Consider the following 15,000-nt stretch of genomic DNA (forward strand, 5'->3'; position numbering starts at 1 on the left):
GTTGACACTTCAAACAATGTTTTACATCTATCAGAGTTACACACACATACACACACACACACACACACACACACACACAATCCTCTCACACACACACACACACACACACACACACACACACACACACACACACACACACACACACAATCCACACACACACAATCCACACACACACACACACACACACACACACACACACACACACACACACACACACAATCCTCACACACACACACACACACACACACACAATCCTCACACACACACACACACACACAATCCTCACACACACACACACACACACACACACACACACACACACACACACACACACACACACACACACACACACACACACAATCCTCACACACACACACACACACACACACACACACACACACACAATCCTCACACACACACACACACACACAATCCTCACACACACACACAATCCTCACACACACACACACACACACACACACACAATCCTCACACACACACACACACACACACACACACACACACACACACACACACACACACACACACACACACACACACACACACACACACACACACACACACAGAGAAACACGAAGCGACAACCCACACCCAAACCCCTCCTGGACTCACCTGAGTATCGTATGCGGAAGCCTTTGTGGCTGGTGGTGTGGTCGAAGGACCAGTGGAGGTAGACCTTGTTGTTAGAGCTGGTGATGCTGAGAGGAGAGGAGTAGTTTCCACTCAGAGTGACCAGGAGAGGACTCTGTCTGGACGGACCTGTACAGAGGGGGGAGGGCAGAGAGAGAGAGAGAGAGACAGAGAGACAGAGAGAGAGAGAGAGAGAGAGAGAGAGACACACAGAGAGAGAGAGAAAGAGAGAGAGAGAGACACAGAGAGAAAGAGACAGAGAGAGAGAGAGAGAGAGAGAGAGAGAGATATGCTGGTCAGAAAGGTTGAGAGAATTATGGACTAGATCTGTTTCTCATAATGAACCTCCAACAACCCAGGGTTTAAATAACATCTCATAAACATTCATGGTGTGACTACATTTTGAGTTCCTTCATGCTGAATAGAGACAGTCCCTGTTGAGACATGATCGGTCGTGATATCGTCTTGAGGTGTTTAGCATGTTGCTTCATGGCTACACACGCTAGTTCTAGTAATGTTAACAGGAGCTTTCAATTCCTAAATCAATAGAAGCTCTTTCTTTTTATGCTTTGCCAAAGTACTAGTCTGTTTGGTCCCATGCTGCCCTGGCAGAGATAAACTCTGCCTCAGCTGGGAACTGAGAAACAGATTCCCATCCAACGAGTCAGTGTTTGGCACGAGGGCCGACCCGTCTGTTCTCGCTCTGCTCGTTGGAAGATAAAAAGGGGTAATCAGCGATTCTTGTGTGCGAAGGCACCATCTTTTCACAGCACGAGACCCCCCCCCCCCCCCCCCCCCACACTCCTTCCTAATGACATGCAAATATACACAGGAGAGGCAGTGCTCCGTCGGAAAGCGAACGCGGACGTTCCCGGGGTTTTGCCCGTGAGGGACGTAATGTCAGGACAGGACGGGGGAGACGCAACCGTCTCTGACAACGTGACACGTTTATTTTTAGCTCTCAAAATCACATTGATTATTTTCTAGGCCCCTAAACGAGTTCCTCCCTGAGTGTACCAGGACATTCGTCATCCTCACTCCAGACCTGTGTTGTAAAGGCCCTAATCAGCATCATTCGAGCACGCAGACTGAGCCTGAATACTGATGCAGCAACAAGACAGAATTAGATACAGGGTTTTTAGAGAGGTTGGTGGTGTGTAGAGCCCGACCATGAAGCATACTGGAATACCATACAGTCTTTCCAGAGGTCTACTCCTGTTCTGGACTACAGTGCTCCTGTTCTGGATTATAGTGCTCCTGTTCTGGATTATAATGCTCCTGTTCTGGATTATAATGCTCCTGTTCTGGATTATAGTGCTCCTGTTCTGGATTATAGTGCTCCTGTTCAGGATTATAGTGCTCCTGTTCAGGATTATAGTGCTCCCTTTCTGGATTATAGTGCTCCTGTTCTGGATTATAATGCTCCTGCTCTGGACTACAGTGCTCCTGTTCTGGATTATAGTGCTCCTGTTCTGGATTACAGTGCTCCTGTTCTGGACTACAGTGCTCCTGTTCTGGACTACAGTGCTCCTGTTCTGGATTATAGTGCTCCTGTTCTGGATTATAGTGCTCCTGTTCTGGATTATAGTGCTCTTGTTCTGGACTACAGTGCTCCTGTTCTGGACTACAGTGCTCCTGTTCTGGACTACAGTGCTCCTGTTCTGGATTATAGTGCTCCTGTTCTGGATTATAATGCTCCTGCTCTGGACTACAGTGCTCCTGTTCTGGATTATAGTGCTCCTGTTCTGGACTACAATGCTCCTGTTGTAAAACAACAATTAAAACAACATTAAAGCATTAAAACAACATTAAAGCATGAAAACAACATTAAAACAACATTAAAGCATGAAAACAACATTAAAACAACATTAAAACATAATTAAATTATAAAAAAAGAAGGAAGATACGCTCACCGTCAAAGATCTCCAGTTGGTCAAACTGCCGGCTGGTCTGGAAGTATTGTATAGTGAACGTGATGTTGTAGCCCGGCTCTACCTTGACCACCCACGAACAGGACTCAAAGTGGGGGAAGCCGCTACCGGGGGACTGGCTCATGATGACGCCCGTGGAGGCTGTTAGGACCTCGTTCATGGGACACGTCACTGTGAGGAGAGACAGAGGGGCTGTTAGGACCTCGATCATGGGACACGTCACTGTGAGGAGAGACAGGGGGGCTGTTAGGACCTCGTTCATGGGACACGTCACTGTGAGAAGAGACAGGGGGGCTGTTAGGACCTCGTTCACGGGACTCATCACTGTGAGGGGAGACAGGGGGGCTGTTAGGACCTCGTTCACAGGACACATCACTGTGAGGGGAGACAGGGGGGCTGTTAGGACCTCGATCATGTGACACGTCACTGTGAGGGGAGACAGGGGGGCTGTTAGGACCTCGTTCACAGGACACATCACTGTGAGGGGAGACAGGGGGGCTGTTAGGACCTCGATCATGGGACACGTCACTGTGAGGGGAGACAGGGGGGCTGTTAGGACCTCGATCACGGGACACGTCACTGTGAGGGGAGACAGGGGGGCTGTTAGGACCTCGATCATGGGACACGTCACTGTGAGGGGAGACAGGGGGGCTGTTAGGACCTCGATCACGGGACACGTCACTGTGAGGGGAGACAGGGGGGCTGTTAGGACCTCGATCACGGGACACGTCACTGTGAGGGGAGACAGGGGGGCTGTTAGGACCTCGATGATGGGACACGTCACTGTGAGGGGAGACAGGGGGGCTGTTAGGACCTCGATCATGGGACACGTCACTGTGAGGGGAGACAGGGGGGCTGTTAGGACCTCGATCATGGGACACGTCACTGTGAGGGGACACAGGGGGGCTGTTAGGACCTCGATCATGGGACACGTCACTGTCAAGAACTGGACAATTAATAGTAATGAAACACCAGAGCAGTAATCACACAGGGAGAGGGAGAGGGACAGGGAGAGGGTTAGGGAGAGGGAGAGGGCCAGGGAGAGGGCCAGGGAGAGGGACAGGGAGAGGGTTAGGGAGATGGAGAGGGCCAGGGAGAGGGACAGGGAGAGGGACAGGGAAAGGGACAGGAAGAGGGACAGGGAGAGGGACAGGGAGAGGGACAGGGAGAGGGCCAGGGAGAGGGACAGGGAGAGGGACAGGGAGAGGGCCAGGGAGAGGGACAGGGAGAGGGCCAGGGAGAGGGACAGGGAGAGGGACAGGGAGAGGGCCAGGGAGAGGGACAGGGAGAGGGACAGGGAGAGGGTTAGGGACAGGGAGAGGGTTAGGGAGAGGGAGAGGGCCAGGGAGAGGGCCAGGGAGAGGGACAGGGAAAGGGACAGGAAGAGGGACAGGGAGAGGGACAGGGAGAGGGACAGGGAGAGGGCCAGTGAGAGGGACAGGGAGAGGGCCAGGGAGAGGGACAAGGAGAGGATTAGGGAGAGGGAGAGGGACAGGGAGAGGAACAGGGAGAGGGTTAGGGAGAGGGCCAGGGAGAGGGCCAGGGAAAGGGACACGGAGAGGGCCAGGGACAGGGAAAGGGACAGGGAGAGGGCCAGGGAGAGGGACAGGGAGAGGGACAGGGAGAGGGACAGGGAGAGGGACAGGGAGAGGGTTAGGGAGAGGAACAGGGAGAGGGACAGGGAGAGGGACAGGGACAGGGACAGGGAGAGGGCCAGGGAGAGGGACAGGGAGAGGGACAGGGAGAGGGACAGGGAGAGGGACAGGGAGAGGGTTAGGGAGAGGGACAGGGAGAGGGACAGGGAGAGGGAGAGGGACAGAGATAGGGACAGGGAGAGGGTTAGGGAGAGGGACAGGGAGAGGGACAGGGAGAGGGACAGGGAGAGGGATAGGGAGAGGGTTAGGGAGAGGCACAGGGAGAGGGCCAGGGAGAGGGCCATGGAGAGGGACAGGGAAAGGGACAGGGAAAGGGACAGGGAGAGGGACAGGGAGAGGGCCAGGGAGAGGGACAGGGAGAGGGACAGGGAGAGGGACAGTGAGAGGGAGAGGGACAGGGAGAGGGTTAGGGAGAGGGAGAGGGCCAGGGAGAGGGACAGGGAGAGGGACAGGGAAAGGGACAGGGAGAGGGACAGGGAGAGGGACAGGGAGAGGGACAGGGAGAGGGCCAGGGAGAGGGACAGGGAGAGGGCCAGGGAGAGGGACAAGGAGAGGGTTAGGGAGAGGGACAGGGAGAGGGACAGGGAGAGGGTTAGGGAGAGGGAGAGGGCAGGGGAGAGGGCCAGGGAAAGGGACACGGAGAGGGACAGGGAGAGGGTTAGGGAGAGGGACAGGGAAAGGGACAGGGAGAGGGACAGGGAGAGGGATAGGGAGAGGGACAGGGAGAGGGACAGGGAGAGGGAGATTGACAGGGAGAGGGACAGGGAGACGGACAGGGAGAGGGTTAGGGAGAGGGACAGGGAGAGGGCCAGGGAGAGGGACAGGGAGAGGGACCGGGAGAGGGACAGGGAGAGGGACAGGGAGAGGGTTAGGGAGAGGAACAGGGAGAGGGACAGGGAGAGGGACAGGGAGAGGGAGATTGACAGGGAGAGGGACAGGGAGAGGGAGAGGGCCAGGGAGAGGGCCAGGGAGAGGGAGAGGGCAAGGGAGAGGGCCAGGGAGAGGGCCAGGGAGAGGGACAGGCAGAGGGACAGGGAGAGGGATAGGGAGAGGGACAGGGAGAGGGTTAGGGAGAGGCACAGGGAGAGGGCCAGGGAGAGGGCCAGGGAGAGGGACAGGGAAAGGGACAGGGAAAGGGACAGGGAGAGGGACAGGGAGAGGGCCAGGGAGAGGGACAGGGAGAGGGACAGGGAGAGGGAGAGGGACAGGGAGAGGGTTAGGGAGAAGGAGAGGGCCAGGGAGAGGGACAGGGAGAGGGACAGGGGAAGGTACAGGGAGAGGGACAGGGAGAGGGACAGGGAGAGGGCCAGGGAGAGGGACAGGGAGAGGGCCAGGGAGAGAGACAAGGAGAGGGTTAGGGAGAGGGAGAGGGACAGGGACAGGGACAGGGAGAGGGTTAGGGAGAGGGAGAGGGCCAGGGAGAGGGCCAGGGAGAGGGCCAGGGAAAGGGATACGGAGAGGGCCAGGGACAGGGAAAGGGCCAGGGAAAGGGACAGGGAGAGGGCCAGGGAGAGGGACAGGGAGAGGGACAGGGAGAGGGTTAGGGAGAGGGACAGGGAAAGGGACAGGGAGAGGGACAGGGAGAGGGATAGGGAGAGGGACAGGGAGAGGGACAGGGAGAGGGACAGGGAGAGGGTTAGGGAGAGGGACAGGGAGACGGACAGGGAGAGGGTTAGGGAGAGAGACAGGGAGAGGGACAGGGAGAGGGACAGGAAGAGGGACCGGGAGAGGGACAGGGAGAGGGACAGGGAGAGGGACAGGGAGAGTGTTAGGGAGAGGGACAGGGAAATAGCTGAGAACTTCATACAGCTTCCAATGCTGTTGAACAACGTGATACAAAACCTAAATGCTACAACTCGACATTGAAATGCTACATCCCCCTCATCAGAAACCAGGTTGTTAGGAGGTCCACATCGTAACGTAGTGATACCAAGTTGTTAGGAGGTCCACATCGTAACGTAGCGATACCAAGTTGTCAGGAGGTCCACATCGTAACGTAGTGATACCAAGTTGTTAGGAGGTCCACATCGTAACGTAGTGATACCAAGTTGTCAGGAGGTCCACATCGTAACGTAGTGATACCAAGTTGTCAGGAGGTCCACATCGTAACGTAGCGATACCAAGTTGTCAGGAGGTCCACATCGTAACGTAGTGATACCAAGTTGTCAGGAGGTCCACATCGTAACGTAGTGATACCAAGTTGTCAGGAGGTCCACATCGTAACGTAGCGATACCAAGTTGTCAGGAGGTCCACATCGTAACGTAGCGATACCAAGTTGTTAGGAGGTCCACATCGTAACGTAGCGATACCAAGTTGTCAGGAGGTCCACATCGTAACGTAGCGATACCAAGTTGTCAGGAGGTCCACATCGTAACGTAGCGATACCAAGTTGTCAGGAGGTCCACATCGTAACGTAGTGATACCAAGTTGTCAGGAGGTCCACATCGTAACGTAGCGATACCAAGTTGTCAGGAGGTCCACATCGTAACGTAGCGATACCAAGTTGTCAGGAGGTCCACATCGTAACGTAGCGATACCAAGTTGTCAGGAGGTCCACATCGTAACGTAGCGATACCAAGTTGTCAGGAGGTCCACATCGTAACGTAGCGATACCAAGTTGTTAGGAGGTCCACATCGTAACGTAGCGATACCAAGTTGTCAGGAGGTCCACATCGTAACGTAGCGATACCAAGTTGTCAGGAGGTCCACATCGTAACGTAGCGATACCAAGTTGTCAGGAGGTCCACATCGTAACGTAGCGATACCAAGTTGTCAGGAGGTCCACATCGTAACGTAGCGATACCAAGTTGTCAGGAGGTCCACATCGTAACGTAGTGATACCAAGTTGTCAGGAGGTCCACATCGTAACGTAGCGATACCAAGTTGTCAGGAGGTCCACATCGTAACGTAGCGATACCAAGTTGTCAGGAGGTCCACATCGTAACGTAGCGATACCAAGTTGTCAGGAGGTCCACATCGTAACGTAGTGATACCAAGTTGTCAGGAGGTCCACATCGTAACGTAGTGATACCAAGTTGTCAGGAGGTCCACATCGTAACGTAGCGATACCAAGTTGTCAGGAGGTCCACATCGTAACGTAGCGATACCAAGTTGTCAGGAGGTCCACATCGTAACGTAGCGATACCAAGTTGTCAGGAGGTCCACATCGTAACGTAGCGATACCAAGTTGTCAGGAGGTCCACATCGTAACGTAGTGATACCAAGTTGTCAGGAGGTCCACATCGTAACGTAGTGATACCAAGTTGTCAGGAGGTCCACATCGTAACGTAGTGATACCAAGTTGTCAGGAGGTCCACATCGTAACGTAGCGATACCAAGTTGTCAGGAGGTCCACATCGTAACGTAGTGATACCAAGTTGTCAGGAGGTCCACATCGTAACGTAGCGATACCAAGTTGTCAGGAGGTCCACATCGTAACGTAGCGATACCAAGTTGTCAGGAGGTCCACATCGTAACGTAGCGATACCAAGTTGTCAGGAGGTCCACATCGTAACGTAGTGTTATCAAATCACAGACCCTATTCTGTCTACTAACTCTGTGAGAGACAGGAGCTGTGGCAAAACGCTACAACGGACAAACCTCCAATGATAAATCTGAACATGAGCCAAGTGTGTCTGAACCCTGTGTGTACGAACCCCGTGTTTCTGAACCCCGTGTGTCTGAACCTGTGTGTACGAACCCTGTGTGTCTGAACTCCGTGTGTCTGAACCCTGTGTGTCTGAACCCCGTGTTTCTGAACCATGTGTGTCTGAACCCTGTGTGTCTGAACCCTGTGTGTCTGAACCCCATGTGTACGAACCCTGTGTGTCTGAAACTGTGTGTACGAACCCCGTGTTTCTAAACCCCGTGTGTCTGAACCCCGTGTGTCTGAACCCTGTGTGTCTGAACCCTGTGTTTACGAACCCTGTGTGTCTGAACCCTGTGTGTCTGAACCCTGTGTGTCAGAACCCTGTGTGTCAGAACCCTGTGTGTCTGAACCCTGTGTGTACGAACCCTGTGTGTCTGAAACTGTGTGTACGAACCCTGTGTTTCTGAACCCCGTGTGTCTGAACCTGTGTGTACGAACCCTGTGTGTCTGAACTCCGTGTGTCTGAACCCTGTGTGTCTAAACCCTGTGTGTCTGATCCCTTTGTGTCAGAACCCTGTGTGTCTGAACCCTGTGTGTCTGAACTCCGTGTGTCTGAACCCTGTGTGTCTGAACCCTGTGTGTCTGAACCCTGTGTGTCTGAACCCTGTGTGTCTGAACTCTGTGTGACTGAACTCTGTGTGTCTGTGTGTCCTCCCGTCTCTCTGTTTTCCCCTCTATCATTGGTATTCCATAAATTCTATTCCAGACATTTCCTTTCAGCCCCGATTTAGACAGCAAGGAATTATCTGTTGGCTGCCTCCAATTCTTCTTGAGCTGTCTGTATACATCTCTACTTCTCCCTCTCTCTCTCTATATATATATATCTGTCTCTGTCTCTGTCTCTGTCTCTGTCTCAGTCTCAGTCTCTGTCTCTCTGTCTCTCTGTCTCTGTCCCTCACGCCCTCACTCACTCCCTCCCTCCCTCCCTCCCTCACTCCCTCACTCCCCCCCTCCCTCCCTCACCCCCTCCCTCCCTCCCTCACCCCCTCCCTCCCTCCCTCCCTCCCTCCCTCTCTTTCATTCTTACTGTTAATCCACAGTAATTATCCTGATCTCCTCCATTCATGGATGAATGGACGACGGGAGGCCAGGGAAGAGAGTCTCTTGGGTGGAGAAGCTTTGGAGAAGAGATAGATAATAGATAATAAATATAATAAATAAATAGATAGTAAAGTAAACTGAAGTCCAGGAAAGGTTGAACCCAGCTGATTGCTAAAGAGGTCCTCACTTCACTGCTTGCTAAAGGCTCTTGTTCATTAACAATGTACAATTTCAACCTTTACGTAAGCCCTTGTTTTCACCCTTAGCAAAACCCTTGTAGTGCGCCATGTGACAGGGGTCCTGAGTCCTAACGCCATGTGACAGGGGTCCTGACTCCTAACGTCATGTGACAGGGGTCCTGAGTCCTAACATCATGTGACAGGGGTCCTGACTCCTAACGTCATGTGACAGGGGTCCTGACTCCTAACGTCATGTGACAGGGGTCCTGAGTCCTAACATCATGTGACAGGGGTCCTGAGTCCTAACATCATGTGACAGGGGTCCTGACTCCTAACGTCATGTGACAGGGGTCCTGACTCCTAACGTCATGTGACAGGGGTCCTGAGTCCTAACATCATGTGACAGGGGTCCTGAGTCCTAACATCATGTGACAGGGGTCCTGAGTCCTAACATCATGTGACAGGGGTCCTGACTCCTAACATCATGTGACAGGGGTCCTGACTCCTAACATCATGTGACAGGGGTCCTGAGTCCTAACATCATGTGACAGGGGTCCTGAGTCCTAACATCATGTGACAGGGGTCCTGAGTCCTAACGTCATGTGACAGGGGTCCTGAGTCCTAACATCATGTGACAGGGGTCCTGAGTCCTAACGTCATGTGACAGGGGTCCTGAGTCCTAACATCATGTGACAGGGGTCCTGAGTCCTAACATCATGTGACAGGGGTCCTGAATCCTAACATCATGTGACAGGGGTCCTGAGTCCTAACATCATGTGACAGGGGTCCTGAGTCCTAATATCATGTGACAGGGGTCCTGACTCCTAACGTCATGTGACAGGGGTCCTGAGTCCTAACGTCATGTGACAGGGGTCCTGAGTCCTAACATCATGTGACAGGGGTCCTGAGTCCTAACGTCATTTGACAGGGGTCCTGAGTCCTAACATAATGTGACAGGGGTCCTGAGTCCTAACATCATGTGACAGGGGTCCTGAGTCCTAACATCATGTGACAGGGGTCCTGAGTCCTAACATCATGTGACAGGGGTCCTGAGTCCTAACATCATGTGACAGGGGTCCTGAGTCCTAACATCATGTGACAGGGGTCCTGAGTCCTAACGTCATGTGACAAGGGTCCTGAGTCCTAACATCATGTGACAGGGGTCCTGAGTCCTAACGTCATGTGAGAGGGGTCCTGAGTCCTAACATCATGTGACAGGGGTCCTGAGTCCTAACGTCATGTGACAGGGGTCCTGAGTCCTAACATCATGTGACAGGGGTCCTGAGTCCTAACATCATGTGACAGGGGTCCTGAGTCCTAACATCATGTGACAGGGGTCCTGAGTCCTAACATCATGTGACAGGGGTCCTGAGTCCTAACATCATGTGACAGGGGTCCTGACTCCTAACATCATGTGACAGGGGTCCTGACTCCTAACGTCATGTGACAGGGGTCCTGAGTCCTAACGTCATGTGACAGGGGTCCTGAGTCCTAACATCATGTGACAGGGGTCCTGACTCCTAACGTCATGTGACAGGGGTCCTGAGTCCTAACGTCATGTGACAAGGGTCCTGAGTCCTAACATCATGTGACAGGGGTCCTGAGTCCTAACGTCATGTGAGAGGGGTCCTGAGTCCTAACATCATGTGACAGGGGTCCTGAGTCCTAACGTCATGTGACAGGGGTCCTGAGTCCTAACATCATGTGACAGGGGTCCTGAGTCCTAACATCATGTGACAGGGATCCTGAGTCCTAACATCATGTGACAGGGGTCCTGAGTCCTAACGTCATGTGACAGGGGTCCTGAGTCCTAACATCATGTGACAGGGGTCCTGACTCCTAACGTCATGTGACAGGGGTCCTGAGTCCTAACGTCATGTGACAGGGGTCCTGAGTCCTAACATCATGTGACAGGGGTCCTGAGTCCTAACGTCATTTGACAGGGGTCCTGAGTCCTAACATAATGTGACAGGGGTCCTGAGTCCTAACATCATGTGACAGGGGTCCTGAGTCCTAACATCATGTGACAGGGGTCCTGAGTCCTAACATCATGTTACAGGGGTCCTGAGTCCTAACATCATGTGACAGGGGTCCTGAGTCCTAACATCATGTGACAGGGGTCCTGAGTCCTAACGTCATGTGACAAGGGTCCTGAGTCCTAACATCATGTGACAGGGGTCCTGAGTCCTAACGTCATGTGAGAGGGGTCCTGAGTCCTAACATCATGTGACAGGGGTCCTGAGTCCTAACGTCATGTGACAGGGGTCCTGAGTCCTAACATCATGTGACAGGGGTCCTGAGTCCTAACATCATGTGACAGGGGTCCTGAGTCCTAACATCATGTGACAGGGGTCCTGAGTCCTAACATCATGTGACAGGGGTCCTGAGTCCTAACATCATGTGACAGGGGTCCTGACTCCTAACATCATGTGACAGGGGTCCTGACTCCTAACGTCATGTGACAGGGGTCCTGAGTCCTAACATCATGTGACAGGGGTCCTGAGTCCTAACGTCATGTGACAGGGGTCCTGAGTCCTAACATCATGTGACAGGGGTCCTGAGTCCTAACATCATGTGACAGGGGTCCTGAGTCCTAACATCATGTGACAGGGGTCCTGAGTCCTAACATCATGTGACAGGGGTCCTGAGTCCTAACATCATGTGACAGGGGTCCTGAGTCCTAACATCATGTGACAGGGGTCCTGAATCCTAACATCATGTGACAGGGGTCCTGAGTCCTAACATCATGTGACAGGGGTCCTGAGTCCTAATATCATGTGACAGGGGTCCTGACTCCTAACGTCATGTGACAGGGGTCCTGAGTCCTAACGTCATGTGACAGGGGTCCTGAGTCCTAACATCATGTGACAGGGGTCCTGAGTCCTAACGTCATTTGACAGGGGTCCTGAGTCCTAACATAATGTGACAGGGGTCCTGAGTCCTAACATCATGTGACAGGGGTCCTGAGTCCTAACATCATGTGACAGGGGTCCTGAGTCCTAACATCATGTGACAGGGGTCCTGAGTCCTAACATCATGTGACAGGGGTCCTGAGTCCTAACATCATGTGACAGGGGTCCTGAGTCCTAACGTCATGTGACAAGGGTCCTGAGTCCTAACATCATGTGACAGGGGTCCTGAGTCCTAACGTCATGTGAGAGGGGTCCTGAGTCCTAACATCATGTGACAGGGGTCCTGAGTCCTAACGTCATGTGACAGGGGTCCTGAGTCCTAACATCATGTGACAGGGGTCCTGAGTCCTAACATCATGTGACAGGGGTCCTGAGTCCTAACATCATGTGACAGGGGTCCTGAGTCCTAACATCATGTGACAGGGGTCCTGAGTCCTAACATCATGTGACAGGGGTCCTGACTCCTAACATCATGTGACAGGGGTCCTGACTCCTAACGTCATGTGACAGGGGTCCTGAGTCCTAACGTCATGTGACAGGGGTCCTGAGTCCTAACATCATGTGACAGGGGTCCTGACTCCTAAAGTCATGTGACAGGGGTCCTGAGTCCTAACGTCATGTGACAAGGGTCCTGAGTCCTAACATCATGTGACAGGGGTCCTGAGTCCTAACGTCATGTGAGAGGGGTCCTGAGTCCTAACATCATGTGACAGGGGTCCTGAGTCCTAACGTCATGTGACAGGGGTCCTGAGTCCTAACATCATGTGACAGGGGTCCTGAGTCCTAACATCATGTGACAGGGGTCCTGAGTCCTAACATCATGTGACAGGGGTCCTGAGTCCTAACGTCATGTGACAGGGGTCCTGAGTCCTAACATCATGTGACAGGGGTCCTGACTCCTAACGTCATGTGACAGGGGTCCTGAGTCCTAACGTCATGTGACAGGGGTCCTGAGTCCTAACATCATGTGACAGGGGTCCTGAGTCCTAACGTCATTTGACAGGGGTCCTGAGTCCTAACATAATGTGACAGGGGTCCTGAGTCCTAACATCATGTGACAGGGGTCCTGAGTCCTAACATCATGTGACAGGGGTCCTGAGTCCTAACATCATGTGACAGGGGTCCTGAGTCCTAACATCATGTGACAGGGGTCCTGAGTCCTAACATCATGTGACAGGGGTCCTGAGTCCTAACGTCATGTGACAAGGGTCCTGAGTCCTAACATCATGTGACAGGGGTCCTGAGTCCTAACGTCATGTGAGAGGGGTCCTGAGTCCTAACATCATGTGACAGGGGTCCTGAGTCCTAACGTCATGTGACAGGGGTCCTGAGTCCTAACATCATGTGACAGGGGTCCTGAGTCCTAACATCATGTGACAGGGGTCCTGAGTCCTAACATCATGTGACAGGGGTCCTGAGTCCTAACATCATGTGACAGGGGTCCTGAGTCCTAACATCATGTGACAGGGGTCCTGACTCCTAACATCATGTGACAGGGGTCCTGACTCCTAACGTCATGTGACAGGGGTCCTGAGTCCTAACATCATGTGACAGGGGTCCTGAGTCCTAACGTCATGTGACAGGGGTCCTGAGTCCTAACATCATGTGACAGGGGTCCTGAGTCCTAACATCATGTGACAGGGGTCCTGAGTCCTAACATCATGTGACAGGGGTCCTGAGTCCTAACATCATGTGACAGGGGTCCTGAGTCCTAACATCATGTGACAGGGGTCCTGAGTCCTAACGTCATGTGACAGGGGTCCTGACTCCTAACGTCATGTGACAGGGGTCCTGACTCCTAACGTCATGTGACAGGGGTCCTGAGTCCTAACATCATGTGACAGGGGTCCTGAGTCCTAACGTCATGTGACAGGGGTCCTGAGTCCTAACATCATGTGACAGGGGTCCTGAGTCCTAACATCATGTGACAGGGGTCCTGAGTCCTAACATCATGTGACAGGGGTCCTGAGTCCTAACGTCATGTGACAGGGGTCCTGAGTCCTAACATCATGTGACAGGGGTCCTGACTCCTAACGTCATGTGACAGGGGTCCTGAGTCCTAACATCATGTGACAGGGGTCCTGAATCCTAACGTCATGTGACAGGGGTCCTGAGTCCTAACATCATGTGACAGGGGTCCTGAGTCCTAACGTCATGTGACAGGGGTCCTGAGTCCTAACATCATGTGACAGGGGTCCTGACTCCTAACGTCATGTGACAGGGGTCCTGAGTCCTAACATCATGTGACAGGGGTCCTGAGTCCTAACATCATGTGACAGGGGTCCTGAGTCCTAACATCATGTGACAGGGGTCCTGAGTCCTAACATCTGTCTGTCTGTCTGTCTGTCTGTCTGTCTGTGAGTGACTATATGTCTGGTTCCAACTGAGAAAAAGCTAAGCTATATTGTACTCAGTCTGTCTGTTCCACATTTCATAATAGGTTGAAAACAAGTCATCCGTCAGGCTATATAAAGGTAGTAGTACCTTATCGTACACTGAAGACTTGTGCTTCATGCTTTTCTAGTTACACATGTAGTATACCTAGAATGACGAGGCTGTAAACTGAACATTTGTCAAACCTGAATGTCAAATGATCAGATTTTACATGTTCAAATCTACGTGTCTACTCCTCTAATTACCAGACAGCAGTTCATTAAACTAAATGGTGGCTATCCTCTTTACAGAGTGACAGACAGCAGTCTATTAATCCCCGTAGTAAAGATCACCTAATGATCAGTTTGTTCCAACACAGGGATAAAACATATGGTTAGTTTGACCTTTTCAGACAGCAAGCAACTCACGTCTGGCTCTCTGAGCCATTAAGTTGATGATATGAGACAGTGAAGAGAAGAGACAGAAGAGAGACAGAGAAGAGAATAGAGACAGAAGAGAGACAGAGACAGAGAAGAGACAGAGAAGAGAAGAGAGAAGAGAGACAGAGAAGAGAATATAGACAGAAGAGAGACAGAGAAGAGACAGAG

The 15,000-nt window shown here is 52.6% G+C and overlaps 1 protein-coding gene across 1 annotated transcript in view; it reads right to left on the bottom strand.

Annotated features, from left to right (window-relative positions):
* Positions 1–15,000, bottom strand: part of LOC110518582 (CUB and sushi domain-containing protein 2-like) — a 458,013-nt gene that overhangs the window by 178,532 nt on the left and 264,481 nt on the right. The window contains exons 36-37 of the mRNA XM_036953653.1: positions 2,565–2,753; positions 634–780 (exon numbers count right to left, since the gene is read on the bottom strand). Of these exons, the coding sequence (XP_036809548.1) occupies positions 634–780; positions 2,565–2,753 (336 nt within the window). The remainder of the gene's footprint in view (positions 1–633; positions 781–2,564; positions 2,754–15,000) is intronic.

Source organism: Oncorhynchus mykiss, chromosome 18 (genome assembly GCF_013265735.2).
Source record: "Oncorhynchus mykiss isolate Arlee chromosome 18, USDA_OmykA_1.1, whole genome shotgun sequence".
NCBI classification, from domain to species: Eukaryota; Metazoa; Chordata; class Actinopteri; order Salmoniformes; family Salmonidae; genus Oncorhynchus; species Oncorhynchus mykiss.